Source organism: Notechis scutatus, unplaced genomic scaffold, assembly GCF_049901735.1.
Source record: "Notechis scutatus isolate UNSWTSFEM ecotype Mainland unplaced genomic scaffold, rNotScu1.2 NSCUSCF23, whole genome shotgun sequence".
In the NCBI taxonomy this organism is placed as follows: domain Eukaryota; kingdom Metazoa; phylum Chordata; class Lepidosauria; order Squamata; family Elapidae; genus Notechis; species Notechis scutatus.
Genome location: NW_028263148.1, coordinates 39729 through 57670, shown reverse-complemented (window position 1 = coordinate 57670; position 17942 = coordinate 39729). Strand labels below are relative to the sequence as shown.

The window sequence follows — 17942 nt, the reverse complement described above, 5'->3', positions numbered from 1 at the left end:
GATGATGCTGAAAACCGTTTGTCGGAGAAGGCAGGTGGCTTTCCTTGGTTGACCAATGAAGAGAGAAGAAGACAAGAAGCAAAGCAGGAGGGAGACCAGGAGGATGTAGGAGAGGTCCCAGGTTGTTGGCTTTGACAAGGGGAGTTTCTCGGTATTTAATGAGGACGATTAAAACAAGGCCTGTGGTTAGGAACAAGAATAGGGCAAAAGAAACCAGGATGATGCCCAGAAGTTCATCATAAGACAGGAAGGTTATCACTTTGGGGATACATTGGACTCTTTTTTTATTGGGGTATTTATCATCCAGACATTTGGTACATTTTTCTGTATCTGAGAAAAAAAACAACAACCCCATATTTCTTTGTCCTTTGCATTTCAAGATATATTATACATTCTTTGGGAACAAGTGATTATCAGGAGCATTTTCTGGGATGGATTTCTTAATATCTCCAGAGACAAAAAATAAGTTTATCACTTTTTAAAATATATATAGCTACAGTATATTTTTGATAGGCTGTGAAATTGAGCGAAGCTTTGGGCTTGAAAGATTTCTTTTGTAATGTTCAGAATATTGATAGGAACCTCCATTACTAAAAGTAAATAATGAATCAATTAATCTTTCTAAAGAAACTTATCTGTCAGGTGGCAATTCTTGTCATACTTGCCTGAGAGGATGCTGGCGGATCAAGTGACTGCTGCAAATAATTTGAAATGGCCATTGGAGTAGTGGTGATACGGGTGCAGCCAGAAACAGGCATAACTGTCCATGCCACCACATTGTGCATCTCGTAAATGAGAAATACCTTTTCAGTGTTCCTCAAAGGGAACCCATGTAGACTGCATTGCAATCCTCCTTTCATGTGGTGGACCTAAAACCATTCCTCACATTTCAAGGAACTCAGGTGTTCCTGGAGAAGTCAATGTGGAAGGAAGGACACATCCAAGCTAAAAAGAAGAAATATTTTCTCTGGCAGTTGTAAAACTTGTCCAATCTGCCACAGCCACCTCTCTCTATCCAGCCCTTCCTTCACAATCTTTTTGTTCTTCTGTTTAGATAAGAAACGGGGCATTTTGGAAATAAAGAAGAAACCAATTCAGCTTCAAAGTGTTTTTTAATTCACACTTTCATGACAATTCTCTCAATGGATCCAGTTCCACCAGGCCTCCCATTTTCCTCTGGTGTCACCCACCTTTCTTAGTGGAGAAGGTCCCCTCCGGACAAGGAACACAGTCGTAGCAGCAAACTGGCTCTCCTTCTCGAGCCCTCTTGACAAATCCAGGATGACAACTTTCCACACATTCAGATTGAGGAAAGGACTGAGCAGGAAAAAAAAGATTGCCAAAGGAAATGTGTTAGGACTCTCCATCCATGGAAAATGGAGGTAAAAATGGATATTAGACAAGATATTAGATATTAGCCTCTGGTCTTCACTTAAGTAAAGACAAAATCTCTCACTATTTACAAATGGTTGGAGATATAACTTCTGGAAGATTCTTCCTTTAGTTCCTCTCTTTTGCTTTTGGCATCTCACATTGCCAAAAAAAAAAGGACTTTATTAAATAGAAAAGTCTGGAGAGATGGAACCAGTGGTGGGATTGTACTGGTTCTGTCTATTCTATAGAACCGGTTGTTATGATTCTGCGCAGTTCAGAGAACCAGCAAATTGCACCACTGACTGGCCCCGCCCCTCTGCCTGCCCCTCCCCTCCGCTCCCAGTCAGTCCTTATCGTGCATGCGCGGCATCGCCTGCAGCCTGCTTTTGCCCACTCGCCAGTCCAGCCATTGCTGCATGCCTTCCGCTGTGGCCCTGCCTGATCTCCCTGGGTGAGTGAGGCTCTGCAAGCTCTGGGGCCCAGTCACCTACCTGCCACTGCCGGTCACCTTTACCCCCCCCACCCCACTTGCCTTTTGCTGCCACCACCCGCCGCCCTCACCCCCAGCAGGTAAGGCCCAGTATCTGCGGTGAATCCAGGCGGGGGGCGAGATGCAGACTGGTGGGGACCCGAGCTACATTTCGCTGTACTGGAAGACATGTGGAGAGGCTCGTGTTCTCCTACTGCTGGGAGAGCAAGAGAGTCTTTCCCGGCACAGCTCCGGGCGGCAGAGAGAAACAGGATTCAAGCTGGCTACTTCTCTGCTGCCCAGAGCCACCCATTTCCCTATTGGAGAGGAAGTTGCAAACTTTTGCTGTGCCGGGAAAGACTCTCTTGCTTTCCCAGCAGCAGGAGAACATGAGCCTCTCCACATGTCCTCCGGTACAGTGAAATTTAGCTGGGATTCACCACAGGTGCTGGGCCTTACCTGCTGGGGGTTAGGGGTCCAGGTGGCAGCAGCAAAAGGCAAGTGGGGTGGGGGTAAAGGTGACCCGGCAGCCCGGTCGTACCCATGTCGGCAACAGGTGTCGTCATTTCGAAGTTGAGGGAGAATTTGGGGAAAGAGATGGAGAGTCCTGCAGTGGCTGGCACAGGAGCGCCATTGAGAAGCGGGGAAGTGGCCTTCTCGTGGTCCAACCTGGTGTTCAGGCTGGAGGCGAGCCACAGGAAGTCAGAGCACTGAGGGAAAGGGGAACTGCCAGGGGAGCTGCCCTCTCTGCACCAATTGGGACCATTTGGGGTAGTCCTAGGAATTGGGTGAGTCGAGCCGCAGCTCCTTGCCTTCTTAGCTCAGGGAATGGCCGTTTCCTGCAGGAGGAGGACTGCGGATGGGGGAGGTCTACCTGAGTGACTCCTCCGCCGTCTTCACCAGATTATTTGGACACTTACAAGCAAGCACAGCTAAAGGCACTGCTGTCACATGTCAGCCCAGACCTCACGCTGCGGCTCCGTAAAGCCAACACCAAAGAAGTGGGCGATCAGGTGAACCTGTGGTGCAATGCTCACTCGGATCTCGGCTGCTCCAGGTCATCCGACCTCAAAGCCCTTTAGGAGCTGCCGTTCCCAGGTTTCTACTTGCCTGTGCTTGGTCGCCTCCTCTTCACCTTGCTGAAGCGGCTGGCCCTGCCCCTCCCTCACCTGGCCTAAGAAGGTGAGGGTGACGGGGGGGATAGTGAAGCAGCCGGGTCCCTATCTTCCTGATTCTCTCTCCCACTCTGTATGTGTGTGTCTCCCTGAAAGCCGTGGCATGGCCAAGCCAGCAAGCTCTCCTTGGCGCTCTTCTCTACTTCCTTCATTTCTTCTTTTTGGAATGCAGACTGGCTGAACAATGATCGCCAGGCCACGGTGGAAGCATCCCTTCGGCGGTCTCCTCCTCCTCCTCCTCCTCCTCCTCCTCCTCCTCTCCTCCTCCTCCTCCTCCTCCTCCTCCTCCTCCTCCTCCTCCTCCTCCTCCTCCTCTCATAACCGGCCGTTGTGGCAGGGCTGGGAGGGTGCATGCGCACGGGAGATGCTCCTCAAGCAAATGCCAAAGCACAGCAAAACCAAGTATGGGGCGGGTGGCTGCTCACTTGAGGAGCGAGCATCTCCCCACACAACTGCACCCTCCTGATCCATCCACAGCTGCTGGGTGCAAGAGGAGGAGGAAGAGGAGGAGGAGGAGGTCACCCGAATGGACGCTTGCCACCGCAGTCTGGCAATCGTTGTTTAGCCAGTCTGGATTCAAAAAGAAGAAATGAAAGAAGTAGCGAAGAGCGCCAAGGAGAGCTTGCTGGCTTGGCCATGCCGCGGCTTTCAGGGAGACACACACACACACATTCACAGATACACACACACACACACAGAGTGGGGGAGAGAGAGGGGAAGATAGGGACCCGGCCACTTCGCTATCCCCCACCGTCACCCTTACCTTCTCGCACTGCTCCATTTTGTGAACCACCTATGGTTTAGTATCTCCTTCAAACTGGTGAGAATCCCACAAGGGCTGGGGAATGTGTCACTAAGAGCTTCAGGTTTGTTTGCTCCTTGTGCCCAAACTAGCAAAGAAAAAAGGGAATTCTGTTGACCAGGGCCTGAATTCAGATGAATTTGAATCATGATTGGGTGGAGGTCCTTTTGGTCCCATTGGGAGAGAAGCTTCGTCCTGCTTGGGGAAAAGTGTCCCCTGAAAGGGCCGGTTCATAGTTGGGGAGGTTCTTAAAGAGACCAGACCTGGTCAGACTTATCCATGCCTCTCTTTTACACACACACACACACACACACACACACACACACACACACACACACAAAGGGGGGGGAGGAGGGGAAGACAGGGAAAGAGGCAGAATGAGAGAGAGATACAGAGAGATACAGAGAGGGGGGGAAAGAGAGAAAAAGAGAGGGAAAGAGTGAAATAGAGGGAATGAGAGAAGAGGAAGAGAGAGACAAGAAAGGAAAGAGAAAGAAATAAAAGAGAGAAAGGAAGCAAAAGGAGGAAAATGGATAGACAAAGAAAGGGAGAGATGGAAGGATGGGACAAAGAAAGAAAAAGAAAGAAAGAGATGGAGGGAGGAGAAAGTGAATGAGATATATGGATGGATAGATAAATACATGGAAGGAGGGAGGGAGAGAGAGAAAAAAGGAGAGGAAGGAAGGACACAAACCCTGGCTTCAGAAGACTCTTTGAAGCAGCACAGCAATCTAGGGCTGGGCTGCAAGGGATCTCGGAGGTCATCTAGTCCAACCCCTGCTCCAGCAGGAGATCCTTACAGAATCAAAGAATAGCAGGATTAGAAGGCTGTGTGTGTGTGTTTGTGTGTTTGTGTTTATGGTTGTCAAAACTCCAAAACCAGGTCAAGGAGCTCTGGGGAGATCAGTCATAAATTAGAACACTTGCTAAGCAACTGGCCATTAAGCGAGGACCACTTGTATTTGGTTTGCCAGTCACATGGCCACCTGGCCATGCCCACCTGGTCACGTGACCATCAAGCCACACCCACAAATTAAGCCACGCCCACAGAACCGGTTGTTACAAAATTTGAATCCCACCCCTGGATGGAACTGAGAAAAGATTTCAGCATTAAGTGATAACCAGCCGGTTCCTTCTCATGACCCCATTAACATGCATTTCTCCCCTCTTCTCACACCCTTAATTTTAAGGTGTGATATCAGAACAATCTTGATAATTTCAGGTGAACTGAAAGCCTTGGAGCTGCTTCCTAGGAGCAGAAGGCCCATTGCTCCATCCCAGGGAGGGTGAAAGGGAGGCATGGAGAGCTCTGGCCAGGTCCGGCCTCCTTAAGAGCCTCCCAGATTATGGAGCTGCCCCTTCAGGGGACACTTTTCCCCAAGCAGGACGAGAAGAAGCTTCTTTCCCCCAATGGGGCCAAAAGGACCTCCGTCCACTCACGATTCAATCCCATCCGATACGGTCCAAGCCTGGATTCAGGCCCCGGTCAGCAGAATTGCCGCCTTCGTTGCTCTTCTGGGCACAAGGAGCAAACAACCAGAAGCTACTAGGGACACATTCCCCAGCCCTTGTGGGATTCTCACCCGTTGATGGAGACCCTTAATTGTACGTGGTCCACAAAATGGAACAATATCAAAGCCTCCCAAGCAGCCTAAGGGAAAAAATCCGGTTTCTACTGCCCAGATTCAATTCTCGGTGAAGGTCAACCACCTTTGGGGAATAGCATCAGCCCTCTTGAAATGGGACCTCAGGCTTTGGAAAACAGAGAAGACACCAAACTTTCTCCTACCTTGTTAAGCAACTTTAGCCGTGAAAGAACATCTTTTCTGATAGAAAGTCTCTGTCTTTCAAAATACGCCAGAGTCTCTCTCCTGGGATCATCCCTGGGAAGAACCAAGAAGCCCAAATGGCTAGATCTGCTGCTAACCTCTCCATTTGGGTCCATGTACAATTCAATCTCCGAAATATTGACAAACTCATTCTTCTCCAGGAAAGGATGGAACTAGAATGGGAACATGCAGCAATTTTAAAAGCAGAAAACTTTGTTTCTTATCCCAGACGCTTTTTCAATATTTAATCTTTCTCTGTAGTTGTCTAATTTACAGACATGCTTCATTAGGAAAATGGGTGTTACCACTATCTTACAAGTGAAGGGAAAAAGTTCACAAAAATTTGTCGATCATATTTTGACAATATAGATTTTGACAAAATATAGTTGAACAACAGAAAAAGGAGATTTATGAACTCCTGAAAGCAACAGGTTGTTATCAGAAACACGGATTTGTCAAGAAGAAAATTGTCAGGGTGATCCTCTCCCAGGAGCCCAGACAGGAAACCTGAGCTAGGCCCACTTCGCTGTAATAGCTGCACTGACAGGATTTGGGGAGCCAGAAAGTACAAATCTCCCACCGACCCTTTTTTATGCAGCTGTAGGTGTCCTCCTCTTATCTGCTTCTTCCCCAGGCAGAATCTCTCCTCCACCCCCAAAAGTCATTCCCTCCTATCACTGCCCTTTCTAAATGGGTTGTGGGAAAGGGGGGATATAATTTATGTGCTCTATGCAAGTCATCCTCACATATTATTTCATTTCCTAAATACATTATGGAAATACTGCTGATATAACTCGATCTCAGGAAAGAGTAATAAACAATTTTGTGATGTGATCAGAAACCCAGTTAAGTGAGGGGTGGATGGTATGATAATTAAGTGGATAAAAACTGATTTAAAAATGGTACTCAAATAATCTTTAGTTTTTTTAATCTTTGTCATGAAAGTGGGAAGATACAACATTTTGTCGTTAAGTCATCAATTTTTCTATGTTGTCATTAATATAATAGGGTTGATAAATCGCTATTATACAAGATTTATAACAATTCTCAGGCAAATATACTTTTATGTTATTTAAACATTACCAACTTTCCAGAAAAATATTTATGATTTCCTCCTAGAAACAACTGTATGACTAAAAAGCAATAGAAAACTATCTGGGTTTTAGGATTTGATAAATTATAGTATCTCATATAAGAACATTAATGATGCACTGGATGAAGGATTGTGCCAAGCTTGATAAGTATGTAAGGGACCCAGTTTGGTCTACTGGTTAAGCCCCGAAGTAGAAAGCAAGAGGCTGTGAGTTCAAGTCCCGCCTTGGTCATGAAGCAGGCTGGGGGATTTGGGGCCAGTCTCTCAGCCCAACTCAACTCACAGGGTTGTTGTTGTGGGGAAAATGAACACACAACTACTCATTGGTACTCAGCCCCGTGGCTTCTGCAGGGAAGGGCTTTTAAGGATGGGGGATGAGTTAGTGCACTTAGTGAACTCAAACAAGGTCTCAAAGATCTGGAAATCCAACAAGATGGGGCTGCTCTTCCCAAGAATGTTTATTTGAGCAGCCTTTAGAGCAATGAGATATTTATATCGAATTACCCTGCCAAGAGTCCAAAGGGAATTAACCTCCGAGAGCTGCAACGGAGTTCCCAGAGCCGTTTCAGGGGGCCGATACAAAGAAAGAGCGCCTGAGCTGAGACTGGGCCCCTGAGGACAAGGGGCCACTCGAACTGCAGCTCACGCAGAGGTGGTATTCAACCGGTTCTCACCGGCTCAGAACCGGTGGTCACCCCTGGTTGGCCACACCCAACCGGTGCCCCTTGTCCCAGTCGCTCTCCTAGCTTTCCCTCCCACGTGGTGGCTGTAGCGCAGATCGGGCAGATGTCCCAGGGCTGTTGCACATGCGCACTGTGTGTGCAGCCGTGCGTGTGCTACTGATGCAGTGCACATTGCAGCAGCCCTGGGACATCTGCCTGCCTGCCCGCCCTCCCAGATTATGTTTTCTTCTTCTCCCGCGGATGCGCCTTCCAGCCCAGCCTGGCCCGCCAGCCAGCAGGTGGGTGGCGGATGTCCCGGGTCTTCTCGCCCCCTTGTCCGATATGCCTGCAGGAGCCCCTCAGGCCAGCTGAGCCGGGAGCCGCCATTCCCAGGCTTCTACACTCCCGTGCTTGGTCGACGCCTCTTCACCTTGCCTGAAGCGGCTGGCCCTGCCCCTCACCCTCCCCTCCCTCACCTGGCCTGAGAAGGTAAGGGGGACGGTGGGGGATAGCGAAGAGGCCGGGTCCCTATCTTCCCCTCTCTCTCCCCCACTCTCTGTGTCTCTCTGTGTGTGTGTGTGTGAGACAGAGAGAGAGAGAGAGAGAGGGGGGCAAGAGAAGAAGAAAGAAAGAAAAAAAGAGCAAGAAAGAAAGAGGAGAGAGAAGAGAGAAAGAGAGAGAAAGAGAGGAGAATGGAGAAAGTGAATGAGATATATGGATGGATAGAATAAATACATGGAAGGAGGGAGGGAGGGAGAGAGAAAAAAGGAGAGGAAGTGAAGACACAAACCCTGGCTTCAGAAGACTCTTTGAAGCAACACAACAATCTAGGGCTGGCATGCAACGAATCTCGGAGGTCATCTAGTCCAACCCCCTGCTCCAGCAGGAGATCCTTACAGAATCAAAGAATAGCAGGGTTAGAAAGCTCTGTGTGTGTGTGTGTGTGTGTGTGTGTGTGTGTGTGTGTGTGTTTGTGTGTTTAAGTTTATGGTTGTCAAAACTCCAAAAACAGGACAAGTAGCTCTGGGGAGATCAGTCATAAATTAGAACACTTGCTAAGCAACCGGCCATTAAGCGAGGACCAATTGTATTTGGTTTGCCAGTCACATGGCCCCCTGGCCAAGCCCACTCAGTCACATGGCCACCAAGCCACGCCCACAAATTCAAGCCATGCCCACAGAACCAGTAGTAAAAAAATTTGAATCCCACCAGTGAGTTCACAGCCTGCTATGCGGCATCTCCTATCAGGACTCAGGGATTCACTTTGTGACGCCTCTCCTAATAAAATATCCGGGAAATACGGAACTCTTTTACGTGCAACTGCAGTTATCAGATCAGTAGGAAGGAGTTTCTCTGAATGGGGCCAAATTCTGTTCTGCTGTAATGCAAAATTATGTATTTATTTATTTAGGACATTTATATTGCCACATATTCGCACATGACTCAGCATTAGGCAGACTCTAACTGCCCATTGACTGTCGTTTATTTTTATTTTTCTCCATTATTATTATTATTTATTGTAATGCTGGTCTCTGACTGTACTAAAAGTGGACTGGATGAAGGAGGAAGCTGTGTTGGAGACATTTGCCATCTTGAGTTATGTGTAAATAAATACATGTTTATGAAAACAATCTCAAAATCGTACTTGACTGCAACCTGAAACTGAGTCTTGAGAGAAGACAAGGAGGAGATTATGAGAGCAGCTTCTCCAACTTACAAAATCTCTCAGTTGGACAAGGGAGGATTCAACACTCTTCCAAGGACTGAAAGAGGTGTTGGGAGTAGTTAAAACCCTCCTCTCTCCTAGGAAAATGAAATATTTTAGGATATACTAAAAAGGGAGAATATATTTCCCCTAAAAAGAAAAGTAGAAACTCAGAGAGGCTGAAACTCCGCCCCCTCCCACCTTTGCTAATGGACCATTACTCTGGCCTAGGCCAGTTTATTTTACATAACAAAGATCTACTCCAGGTAAAGCTATATAGGAATTGCCCAAAGCCATCACCATCATCCAGCGAGGCTCAACCAAGCCTGGGACTCAGGACAGCCTACAGAGTTGCCCCTGCATGGCCCCATGGGAGCCTGACAACCGATCAGAATACAAGCTCAAATTCAAATCCCAACAGAGGGCATCAAACAATTGCACTCTCAGCATCTCAGCCCTTCTTTCCTCAACCAAGGCATGTGCTCCTGTCCACCATTAAACCATCTTCCAAGCAGTCACCATGTTTCCAGCGTCTTTCTTCCCCGCTTGGAACTGAACCCAGAAGGAGATTTCTTCCAACAGAGGCTAGACAGAAACTTCAGATCTGCTCCCTGTTATTCCGGAGCGTCAGACAGGAGCAATTAGATGGTGCAAATCTCTTGACCTTTTGCAGCACAAAAAGGTTGAGATGTTCCCCTCCTTCTCCTTTGGGTTCCTTCTCCAAAAGGATCTCAGATGAATGGATCCCTATTGGGACCCCCCCATACCTGCCACGGCTGCAGCCTCAGATCCCCCAACCTCTTTTCTCCCTCCTTCCTTCCCCTCCTCGATCTGGAGGAATAAGCGGCATTCATGGCCTGGGCCAGAGTCTGAATGATACTGTAGCGATGAGGGTCATTTATGATCCGTTTCCTGTTCCTTTTCTCCTGGGTCTCCAGTGGGGCTTTCTGGGTGCATCTTCTGCGGCCTTTGACAGAAAAGACGTGCTTGGAAAGGGAACAGCGAAAATAATGATCTTGAAACGGATCTTCCACAAAGAAATGGGGTTCAAAGGCAGCATCTGTTGGCCTTTTTTTGACAGATAACCAAAATTCAAAATACTATGGATGTATTTGAGAGGTATGTGCTTCTTTATTGAATACGCTGAAAAACTTGTGAGGATCCAGACTTTCCCTTCAATGGGTCCTGGCAAATGCATAAGTGCTTCATGGAAAGGAAAAATTCTGTTCCAGATGGAAATAAATTCTATGAAGTGAACAAAGACGTTGACTTGTCTCCACTTAGAGAGGGCCTCCCTGAGGGGTGCTGTTTGTCCAGTTGTTGTGAATCGTTGTGATATAACCACACAAATTCCATTCCTGACAAGCATCGGAGGGAAAGTCCTCATGAAATTATCTCCCTTTTCTGTGTCTGAAGCAAAGAGGCCAATCAGGGTCCATCTGAAATGGAGGAGCAGCTGGACAATTGCTGGGTATTGGAATCCTTCTTTGGGGAGCATCTGGTGGAAAAAAGGGAATCTCCTTTTATCACTCAGAGCCTCTGAAGGAATTCCAGCAGTGATCTGAAAAAGTAATGAAGAATGCTGTGTTATAATGTGGTCCAGATCAACTCCAAAATATTACTTATTGACAAACCCAATTTTGTTTTGATGAATATATAAGAATAGTTTGTTCCTTAGTCATGGTTTAAAATATTTAAGACAGAATATTAACAAGATTGTCTATAAAAATGGAACGCAAAATCATATTAAACAAAAAAAAATAAAAAAATGCAATGTAAATTTCTGTGTCACCCATACAATTCCAACAATTAGATTCAAATTTGCAGATGTTAGATAAAATGTCTGGATCTAAGATATAGGGCTGTATTATATGCTATTTCTGAGTACTAAAACCTCTTTCTCAGCTTCTATATCCCAAATTCTTTGTGAAGCATTTTTTCAGCTTCTTCTCTAGATGTACAAGAGCACAACTGCTAACAGAATAGTTATGAGTACATGAAATGGATACGTATAAGAAAAATAAAAAGAAATAGTAGGACAGTGACGGTAGGCACATTGGTGCGCTTATGCACGCCCCCTACAGACCTCTTAGGAAAGGGGTGAGGTCAATCGTAGACAGTTGTACAATCCAATAAGTCTTTAATTGAAATTTTGTCTGTTTTGGGACTATATGTCTGTTTCATCACTTTAATTTTAACCCAATAATTATATACCCTGAATTTATACAAAGCAGAAATTGTGTAAATTAACAATTATCTATGAGGGCAGGAGCTGAACTCCTTTTATCCATCCCAAAGATACTCTTCTTGGTCTGAATATTTTTTATACATAGACAGGACTATTGCCAACTTGATTCCAATTGGATAAGGCAGATATTATTGATATGTGAAAATGAACATGCTAATGGAGGACCTCAAAACCTGGATAGTTTTTCAATAGTAGAATATTCAGTAGAATATCCTCTAGGGACCTTATGGCTCTTCAGGCCTTTAATGGTCAATTTGAAGATGAACATAATAGACTAAAACATCGTTGATATGTTCCCTAATATTCTGAAAAGCTGCTCTTGAATTCTATGAAGATATTGGATCTGTTGTTCATCCCCACCACCCCACTCACCTTACCAGATAGAGAAAAACACACAAACCTGTGGGACTTTGTAGGTGCCTACAAACATTGACATCTGGATGGAGATGTCCCTTCCTGCTGCATCAATCAGAGCCAGGAGGTTCTCCTTCCTCCCACAGCCGTAGTTGGGGACATTGGATTCTCCAGTGGAAAGAATGTCCAGCAAGACATCAGAAGTGCGTAAAGTGCTCATATAGTTGTCATGGATGTTGTAACCAAGTGTGAGATTGTGCAGGAGCTGTGAATTCTTGCTGACCATTTGAATAGCAAAAATTGATTCTAGGATATTTGTTAGAGCAGAACTCTTCCTATTGAAAAACAATATTCATGTTATTATATTCAATAGCAACAACAAATGTTTTTAAAATATATAATCCTTCACAAACCTACTAAGCCTTAGGCCAACATTGATCCAAATCGAATGATTAATTATGCAAATGAGAGAGGCAACTACAATTGTTTCAGTCACTACTTAAACAAAGCTCATTATTCAAGTGATGAACTCAGGAATGAACTGAGAAAGGAAAATCATCTGGATTTCATTCAGGTTTTTTAAAAACTCCATCTTTGGATTTTACTCTCTTCCACAAAGTAAGGCAAAAAAGGGAAGCCATGGATATCAAAATCATTCAGGAAATTAGACAGGTCCTGAGGTACAAAAATAAGTGACATAAGAAGAAAAGAAGGAGAGTGTTAGAATTGCACATGGAGGGAGTGCAACTCCATCACCCTGCATGACTTACCAAGGAGAAGGTATGGAAGGAGGGCTGTTGAAAGGCCACATTATAGGCAACACATATGTTTCAGATTTGACCACACCAATGAGATGGTCTCCAGGCCTGTAAAAGCTCCATGGATTGTACCCATCCTGGTGCTCCAAACTCAATGGGCATTTCCTTCTTAGCTTCCCACAGACTGATGGGGACACCAGCAGCAGCAGAAGCAGGAGGTCCATCATTCATGGCATTAATCAATCCACTTCCTGTTTCTAACACAAATAACAGGAACAGTTGGAAAAATGCAAAGACTCTGAGAAGTGCCAGTGGCTTTCCTGATCTAAACAGAGAATCACTCAGTTTCATCTGCAAAGGAGAGAAAGGTGCAATCAAGAGCAGGGCCTGTACCTGTCCCAAAACTTGGTCCCAGAGAGCTTCACCCAAGGAATTTATCCTTTTCTGATATAAGGTCCTTTTCATGTGGCTTCAATCTGATGTCTACATCGAAGTCTAAAACTGGAGATATAGCATCACAGGTCTCAAAGGTCCAGATGGTCATAATTACAGAGAGAAGCAACTTCTCCTCTTGGGATCCTGATCTTTTTCTGGGCTCCATCTGCAGAGGAGAGGCTGGAATAAACCATGTTAGTAAAAATGACAGATATACCCCTGGGGTCACTGTTTTGTTGTGGTTGTGGTCCTTCCTCCCAGTCAGGGCAAGTCCAGAAAGTGATGCTGGGGAAGAGAATTCAGCACCCAGGGAATTGACTTCTGCTGTCCTTCAACATGGCCTCTTGTCTCCAGAGATTGCTGGGGAAGGTCACCCAGAGCTATGGAGTTTGGTGCCACTTCTAAGTTAATGCCATTTAACTGTAGTGTTGCCTGTCTTCTAATGACAATCGGCACCCTTGAACTCTGTTATGTTCTGAGCATGGGCGCAAGGAATGGAGACAAGGCATTGAACCGTGACTTCAACTCTTTATTAGTGACTTCAGAACAGAGCAAAATACTTGGGCAGCAGCAGCCCTTTTATAGGGCTGGCTGCTGTCACAACAACCAATGATTTGAGTCTACCGCTTTAAAAGCGTCCAATCAGATACGACCCGCTGTCAGCCAATCAGATTGGCCAGAAGCGACCAATCACGACTCGCTGTTCGCTGGCCAGTCAGAAGTGCAGGATTACGAGCCTGCTGTTGAAGTAAAACTTTTAGGGTTGTTAATGAACGTGTTAACTTAGTTCATAACACCCCTCCCCCCTAGGTTCCGTCTGAGGGGTGGGGTGACGTAGTCTCGCAAGTAGGCAGGTTGCTTCACCTGGCTGTTTGATTTGCGCTTTTCCACCGGTTTCTGTCCTGGCTCCAGTTCCAGTGGGCTGCTCGCTGAGCTGGATGGCGAAGACGGTCCCGCTGCTCCGTTGGATGGCTCGGGGCTGTCCTCTCCACTCTCGCCAACGCTGTCATCCGGGTTCCTTGGATTTGTTTCCGTCACGATGCTGCTATGCGGTGAGGCAATCACCCGGCTCGGTTCTCCTTCTGGAGGTGAGTATCCCACGGTTGGTTGTGTAGGCTGCTGGGTTCCAATTGATAGGTCGTCTGCTATTTCTTTTTCGGTCCCCTCGATGTCCCCCCCCCCCCCCGGTTTGAGATTCTGAGGCTGAGATGGGGGTAGGTGCTAGTCTTGATCAAAGCTGGTCTATGTGGCGCTTCCACATTTTTCCATCATCGGTTTGTAGACGGTAGGATTGGGGCCCCGTAAGTTGCATAATGGTAGCAGGGACCCACAATGGGTTACCCGAGAAGATTTTTGCAAAAACGGAGTCGCCTACCTGGAATGTACGACACTTGCTGGTGGACCCCAGGGGTTGTTCTGGTGTGTAGGCAGGGTGAATGCAATCAAGATGTGAGCGAAGTTTTCGGCCCATCAGAAGTTCGGCCGAGGTTCTGTTTGTGGTGCTGCTTGGAGTGATATGTTGGAGGAGAAGCATCCTGGTTATTTTGTCGTCAATGTCTCCGTGTTCCATTTTGTATAATGTTTTCTTTACAAATTGAACCATTCGCTCAGCCCTGCCATTGGCTGCAGGGTGAGCTGGCGATGTTAAGGCATGGCGGATGCCCCGGTCTGCTAGGTACTGTTTGAATGCCAGGGCAGTGAATTGGGGGCCATTATCAGAGACCAGGACATCCGGCAATCCGTGGGTAGCGAATAGCTTGTTCAGTTTTTTAACGACTGCTTCCGTGGTGGTGCTTTTCATCTTGTGGACCTCGAGCCAGTTGGAATAGGCATCCACTGTTAGAAGGAAAGTGTGTCCTCTTGTGGGTCCCGCAAAATCGATGTGGATACGGGACCAGGGACCACGAGGTGTTTCCCATTGCGTTGGGGGTGCTTTGGGAGGAGCGGCGCGAGTCTCCTGTCACTTGCTGCACGTGGCCACCCAGGCTTCTATCTGCTTATCTATGCCTGGCCACCATGTGTATCTCCTTGCCAATGCCTTCATCCGCACGATGCCTGGATGCCCATCGTGCAACATTTTTAAAACTTTATGTTGTAATTTCTCCGGGATGATGACTCTGTCTCCCCACAAGATGCAGCCCTTTTGAGAAACAGTTCTGTCTGTCGATGTTTGAAAGGCGCCAAGGTGTCGTTGAATTCATTGTCAGGCCAACCTCGTTCTACCCAGCTGAGGACTCGTGCCAATACAGGATCCCGTTTTGTTTCTGTGGCGATGTCTTGTGCAGTCAGCGGTGGTGAGGGAAGAGTTTCAATTTGGAGTGCAGTTAGGGTTGGAGCTGGATCGTCGATGGCTTCAGGTAGCGGGGAACGACTCAAGGTGTCAGCGTGGGGAATGGCTTTCCCCGGGCGGTGTCGCAGTTGATAATCGTATGCGGCTAGAAACTCTGACCAACGCATCATTCTTGGCAATAAAATGTGAGGAGTTGGTTTGTCTCCCGCTAAAATGCCAAGCAATGGTTTGTGATCGGTAATTATGGTAAAGGGTCTCCCATAGACATACTCATGGAAACGTTTAATTGCAGACACGATGGCGAGAGCCTCCTTATCGAGTTGGCTATAGTTTCTTTCAATCTTAGACAAAGTTCTCGAAAAGAACGCAATAGGTGCTTCCGTACCGTTGGGCATCACGTGGCTTAAGATGGCTCCCACTCCGAATGGTGAAGCGTCACAGGTAACCATTAAGGGTAGAGTCTCGTTGTATTGTATTAATACAGCATCAGAAGTTAAGAGGTCTTTTACTTGTTGAAATGCTCGTTCTTCACGCTGTCCCCAGACCCAGGAAGCCTTTTTGTCGAGAAGTCTATGTAGGGGCTCAACTACGGTCACCTTCTGGGGCAAAAAGATGTTATAAAGGTTAATGAGTCCCAGGAAGGCTTGGAGGTCTGTCTTATTTCTAGGTCTTGGGGTGTTTTTGATTGCAGTTAGTTTTTTGTCGGTAGGGTGGATTCCCTGTCTGTCGAGAAGGTATCCAAGGAACTCCACCCTCTCTCTACAAAGTTGACACTTGTCTTTTTTCACCTTCAGGCCAGCGTCTTTAAATTTTTGGAGAACCATTCTGAGTCGTTTTTCTAATAATTCTCTAGCGGGGGCAGCTATTAACACGTCATCAAAATAAGGCACGACCCCTTTTATGCCTTGTAATAGTCTCTCCATCAGACTTTGGAAAATGCCCGGTGCCACACTGACTCCGAATTGGAGTCTATTGCACTTAAAGGCACCTCTGTGTGTGACTATAGTCTGGGCTTCTGCAGTCTTCGCATCTACAGGTAGCTGTTGGTACGCCTGAGCTAAGTCCAATTTCGCAAATATTTTCCCGCCACCGAGGGAGTGAAGGAGGTGTTGGACCACAGGTACCGGGTAAGCGCTCTGCTGAAGCGCGTGATTTAGGGTGGCCCGGTAATCCCCACAAATTGTTAACGATCCATCTGGCTTAATGGGTGTTACTATCGGGGCTGAGATTAAATGATATAGGGGTCCCCTTGTACTTGCCTAGCTTCTCTGTAAAAACGTCCTGGAATTCCTGGACGAGGGCCTCTTCCCAGTCATCGCTTCCGGTTTGGTGGATGCCAGCTAGTTCAATTCCGAGTGGGGTGAACCACTGTAACCCTAGCAAACTGGGCCGGTCACGATCGACGACGGTCAGAGGTAGCGTTGCGTTGCGGTCTTGGAAGGATACTTGGACGTGGCTGGAACCGACAACCGGAATTCGGTTTCCTTGGTAGTCCTTTAGTACGGCAGGGGTCAGCCGTTTGAGGGTTTTCCAAGAGACCATCGATAGGGACGACCTCGAGTCGACTTCCATCACGCAAGGTCGATTCTCAATAGCGACCTTTACTCGGATTTTCCTTGCATCCAGGGACGAAGCGTGGCCGATGGTGATGGTTTGGTGTGCCTCTTCTTGTCTAGTTGAAGTGGCAGGTGCTCGATTTCTGTGGTAGTGGTTGTTCCATTGGTGGTTCAGGCGGTCCCGATTTACAGGTGGGGTGCCTGTAGCCTGGCGGAGATTATTCTCCCTCCAGATTGGACTGGACCCTTGCTTGCTCCTGCAGACCTTTGCGATGTGGCCTCTCTTTCCACAGGAGTGGCAGAGTGCGTTGAGGAATTTGCAGTCTGATCGCGGGTGATTTGCCCTGCAACCAGCGCATTGGCGCGGGAGTCTCTGGTTCTGTTGCTCTCGTTGGTCGCGTTCAGACCGGAGCAGGTTGACCTCCTCATCCTCGCTGTCTGATGAGGACTCAAGGTCTTCATGATGGGTGGTAGTAGCGTGCCTCTCAGAGGAAGGCGGACTGTCACTAGCGAGTTGGCGATGCGGTGCGTTCACTCGGCGCATTCGAGCAGCCGAATTCCTGGTTGCTTCTGCTGCAGTAGTGTTGGCGATGACATCTGCGAGGCTGATGTCTCCCTTCGCCATGATCTTGCTTTGTACCGTGTGGTCATCTAAACCCAGAACTATGCGGTCTCACATAGCTTCCTCGAGGTTTACAAAACCACAGAGGCCGCCCAGGTTCCGGAGGTCAGCGATGAAGTCTCTGACACTCTCGCCTTTCTGCTGGTCCCTCTGGTAAAACTCATGTCTTCATATGAGTGTTGGCACCGCGGGTGCATAATGGGCTCTGAGGATCGGCGCGAGGTTATCCCAATCCATTGTTTTCACCTCCACCGGTTTTGCTAGTGCCTTAGCCATTTTAAAAATGGTGGGCCCACAATGGGTCAGGAATACCGCTCGTTTCTTGCCAGGCGTAGCGTCTTTCAGATTGTTGGTCTCCAGGAACATCTGGAACCGGTCCATATACGAGTCCCAGTCTTCGTTTGTCGAGTCAAATGGAGCGGGTGGTATAGCGCCGCTGGTCATTGTGCCGTTTGTTGCTTGCGCTCTCAGCCACGTGCTCTGTATTTGTTCGATGAGTGTTCAATCAGCTCTATTGTCTCCGCATCCCATCCTCGTCGCCAGTGTTATGTTCTGAGCATGGGCGCAAGG

General features: G+C 47.4%; 1 protein-coding gene and 1 long non-coding RNA gene across 3 annotated transcripts in view; both read right to left on the bottom strand.

The window, feature by feature from the left end:
- Window positions 1-13378, bottom strand: part of LOC148128565 (vomeronasal type-2 receptor 26-like) — a 90816-nt gene extending 77438 nt beyond the window's left edge. For both annotated transcript variants that reach the window (XM_087948816.1, XM_087948818.1), the window contains exon 1: window positions 12482-13378. In XM_087948816.1, coding sequence (XP_087804942.1) covers window positions 12482-12696 — 215 coding nt within the window. In that variant the 5' untranslated portion in view covers window positions 12697-13378. The remainder of the gene's footprint in view (window positions 1-12481) is intronic.
- LOC148128566 (uncharacterized) lies at window positions 704-8372 on the bottom strand. Its single transcript, XR_015746273.1, has 3 exons — window positions 8195-8372; window positions 5748-5822; window positions 704-1317 (listed from the first exon to the last, which is right to left on the bottom strand). It is a non-coding gene; the product is annotated as an uncharacterized LOC148128566 (long non-coding RNA).
- Window positions 13379-17942: the final 4564 nt, after the last annotated feature.